Consider the following 3,461-nt stretch of genomic DNA (forward strand, 5'->3'; position numbering starts at 1 on the left):
CTAAACACCACATATATGCTTGTCTTACATAGGATATCATGAACAAACCCTGAAAACTCAGTCCTAATACTGAATGTGTACAAAAACAACGATGATTTATTTTATAACAAAAAAGTATAAAGACTAAATGTATACAAATTAAAAAATATATTATTTAATTAAATACTTTTTTTACATGAAATAGCGGCCATAAAAGTGAATATATACTGTTTAAACAAACTGAAGGTAAATATTAATAAAAAAACTCAATAGTATCCAAATATAAGTAAAATCAAAAAATATATTTCTGATATAAGTCATCATCCCTATATATAAATACGCAGCGTCACTGATCTTCTGCATCCAAGCTTCAAAAATCAAACTGAAGTCGAAAACACACTCTCTTTTACACTCTCTATTTCCAAATCACTAGTTGCAGACCAATGTCAAACGAAATGGACACCAAAGTCAGTTCTGTCGACGTCGCCTCTCCGGATGGTGAGGTTTCCTCCGTGCAGACATCCGCCGTTCCAATCAGCCACTCCGAGTCCACTCTCGGCCGACACATCGCTCGTCGACTCGTCCAAATCGGTGTCTCTGATGTCTTCTCCGTTCCCGGCGACTTCAACCTCGCTTTGCTTGACTACCTCGTCGCCGAGCCAGGACTCAACCTCATTGGCTGCTGCAATGAGCTCAACGCAGGATACGCTGCTGATGGATACGCTAGGTCTCGCGGTGTCGGAGCATGCGTCGTTACTTTCACTGTCGGCGGACTTAGTGTCATCAACGCCATTGCCGGAGCTTACAGTGAGAATCTCCCGGTGATTTGTATTGTGGGTGGACCGAATTCAAATGATTATGGTACTAACAGAATTATCCATCATACCGTCGGATTGCCGGATTTTACCCAAGAGCTTCGTTGCTTTCAAACTGTCACTTGCTTTCAGGTACGAATTACGATGTTATAAAATGTAAACATGTAAAATATGAATCTGAGTTTATTACTACTTTGAATGTAGGCTGTGGTTAACGATTTGGAAGACGCACATGAACTGATCGACAGAGCGATTTCAACAGCCTTAATGGAAAGCAGGCCAGTTTACATCAGTATCAGCTGCAATCTACCTACAATTAGTCATCCTACTTTTAGCCGGGAACCTGTTCCCTTTACACTCTCGCCAAAGTAATGTCCACATCCTTCAAATCTCTACCAATATATATATAACTCATTAAGACTAATCATATTTTCATTCAAATCATATAGGTTGAGTAATCAGATGGGTTTAGAAGTAGCCATTGAAGCAGCAGCAGAGTTCTTAAACAAAGCTGTGAAACCAGTAATGGTAGCTGGGCCTAAACTTCGTGTAGCAAAAGCATGCGATGAATTTGTTGAATTAGCGGACTCATGTGGGTATCCTGTAGCCGTGATGCCATCAGCAAAAGGGATATTTCCAGAAGAGTATCCTCGATTCATTGGAACATATTGGGGTGTTGTAAGCACAGCTTTTTGTGCCGAAATTCTTGAATCTGCTGATGCTTACTTATTTGCTGGACCTGTATTCAATGACTTCAGCTCTGTAGGATACTCTCTTCTTCTCAAGAAAGAAAAAGCGATAATCTTGCAGCCTGATCGTGTACTGATTGGAAATGGCCCGGCTTTTGGGTGTGTGTTGATGAAAGATTTCTTGATAGGTTTGTCAAAGAGACTTAAGAAGAACACAACTGCTTATGAGAACTATTGTAGGATTTATGTGCCACAAGGGCACGTTGTGAAATCTGAACCTAAACAGGCGTTGAGGCTTAATGTTCTTTTTCATCATATACAGAATATGTTGTCGGGTGATACTGTTGTGATTGCTGAAACTGGTGATTCGTGGTTCAATTGTCAGAAGCTAAAACTGCCAAAAGGATGTGGGTAAGTTTGTTATAGATCGTTTTATATTTCCAAGAAAAATGTGAGCAAAACATTGATTGAAATCTGTGATAAACGAAAAATGGTTTCGGACTTATACACGTTAATAACTAAAACATGTTTGAAACCAGACCCAAACCTGTTAAAAAGTAAAACCAGCTTGAAATCAGTCATAGACCGGATAAAAATCATTATTTCAATTAATATTAGACAAAATTGCAAAAGGTGGTTTATAAACTAAAACCCGTATAATCTTTTATTTTGGTACTAATTACTAAATGATTATATAAAAAGTGTTATATATTAGTCTCTTTTAATAGAAGAAATCCAACGCATGAAAAAAACAACAAAAAGATGGCCAAGAAATTAATTTTTTTAACATAATGGTCTTTGCAACTTTAATTTTCAATTCCAAAAATTCTGATTTTGAATGTTGGCTGTTTAGGTATGAGTTCCAGATGCAATACGGGTCGATTGGGTGGTCGGTGGGAGCGACACTTGGGTACGCACAAGCCGCTACTGACAAACGAGTGATTACGTGTATTGGTGACGGAAGCTTCCAAATGACAGCTCAAGATATTTCAACAATGATGCGATGCGGGCAAAACAACATCATCTTCTTAATAAACAACGGCGGATACACAATTGAAGTGGAGATCCATGACGGGCCCTACAATGTCATAAAAAATTGGAACTATACTGCTTTGGTTGACGCGATCCATAATGGCGAGGGCAAATGCTGGACTAGTAAGGTTTGTAGATCTAGAAGTTATTACATTGTTATAGATGGTATCAGTAGTTTAAGTGAAAAACGTTGTTTTTCAGGTGTTTTGTGAAGAGGAGCTTGTTGAGGCTATTAAGACGGCGACCAAGAAGAAAAAAGATTGTTTGTGTTTTATTGAAGTGGTTGTGCATAGAGCTGATTCGAGCAAAGACACACTCGAGTGGGGTGCAAGAGTGGCTGCTGCTGGCGGACGAGCCCCGAACCCTCAGTAAAAAAAAATATTTTACTTTATGCGTCCTGAGTAGGATTCACTAGGGTTTGATGATATATAAAGTGTATGGAATCTATATTCTCTGTTGCTATTTTAACTAAGAAAGAATAACGGTCAAACATCTTGAATGTATTCGGCCTATGTATTGACATCTTGAATGTATTCAGCCATGTATTGTCTGGGATTATACTTGTATTTTGTCTATATATTACCATTTGAAGATCAATAATAAAACTATTTGTCAATCAAAACCGAGTATTTAAATCGTGGATGTATTTGATTATTTTGATTAAATGATGTAAGATGTGTGTTTGAGATTGTTATTGTCTTTTTAACTTCTGAAAAGAAAAAGTAATGCAAGTAACATTGTATACACGTGAACTTTTTTTTTGAAAGAGATAAGAAAGATTCATAGAAAGCTTTTTTTTTTAAATCAAGTTTTTTCTAATAGGATCATACGATCACATCTAGGTAAATTGATATCGATCTTATTTGGATCGTTTTCGATAAGATCAATATAGGATTGTAGGATCAAACTGAAAGATCATAAGTTTTTTTTATTAATTTTAATAATA

The 3,461-nt window shown here is 37.0% G+C and overlaps 1 protein-coding gene across 1 annotated transcript; it reads left to right on the forward strand.

Annotated features, from left to right (window-relative positions):
- The first annotated feature begins 330 nt into the window (after nucleotides 1–330).
- On the forward strand, nucleotides 331–3,137 carry LOC145086776 (pyruvate decarboxylase 1-like). Its single transcript, XM_079024616.1, has 5 exons — nucleotides 331–926; nucleotides 999–1,162; nucleotides 1,244–1,894; nucleotides 2,337–2,643; nucleotides 2,717–3,137. The coding sequence occupies exons 1-5, from the start codon at nucleotides 423–425 to the stop codon at nucleotides 2,885–2,887; spliced, it is 1,797 nt and encodes a 598-aa protein (XP_078880742.1). The 5' UTR covers nucleotides 331–422; the 3' UTR covers nucleotides 2,888–3,137.
- The last annotated feature ends 324 nt before the right edge of the window (nucleotides 3,138–3,461 follow it).

This window comes from Lactuca serriola, chromosome 2 (genome assembly GCF_051521515.1).
Source record: "Lactuca serriola cultivar US96UC23 chromosome 2, Lser_US96UC23_V15, whole genome shotgun sequence".
In the NCBI taxonomy this organism is placed as follows: domain Eukaryota; kingdom Viridiplantae; phylum Streptophyta; class Magnoliopsida; order Asterales; family Asteraceae; genus Lactuca; species Lactuca serriola.

Excerpts from the sequence above, each read along its gene's own strand:
- LOC145086776 (XM_079024616.1), top strand. The coding sequence starts at position 423 with ATGTCAAACGAAATGGACACCAAAGTCAGTTCTGTCGACGTCGCCTCT. Across the intron at positions 927-998 it reads AAACTGTCACTTGCTTTCAG|GCTGTGGTTAACGATTTGGA; the intron begins GTACGAATTACG and ends CTTTGAATGTAG. Across the intron at positions 1,163-1,243 it reads CCCTTTACACTCTCGCCAAA|GTTGAGTAATCAGATGGGTT; the intron begins GTAATGTCCACA and ends CAAATCATATAG.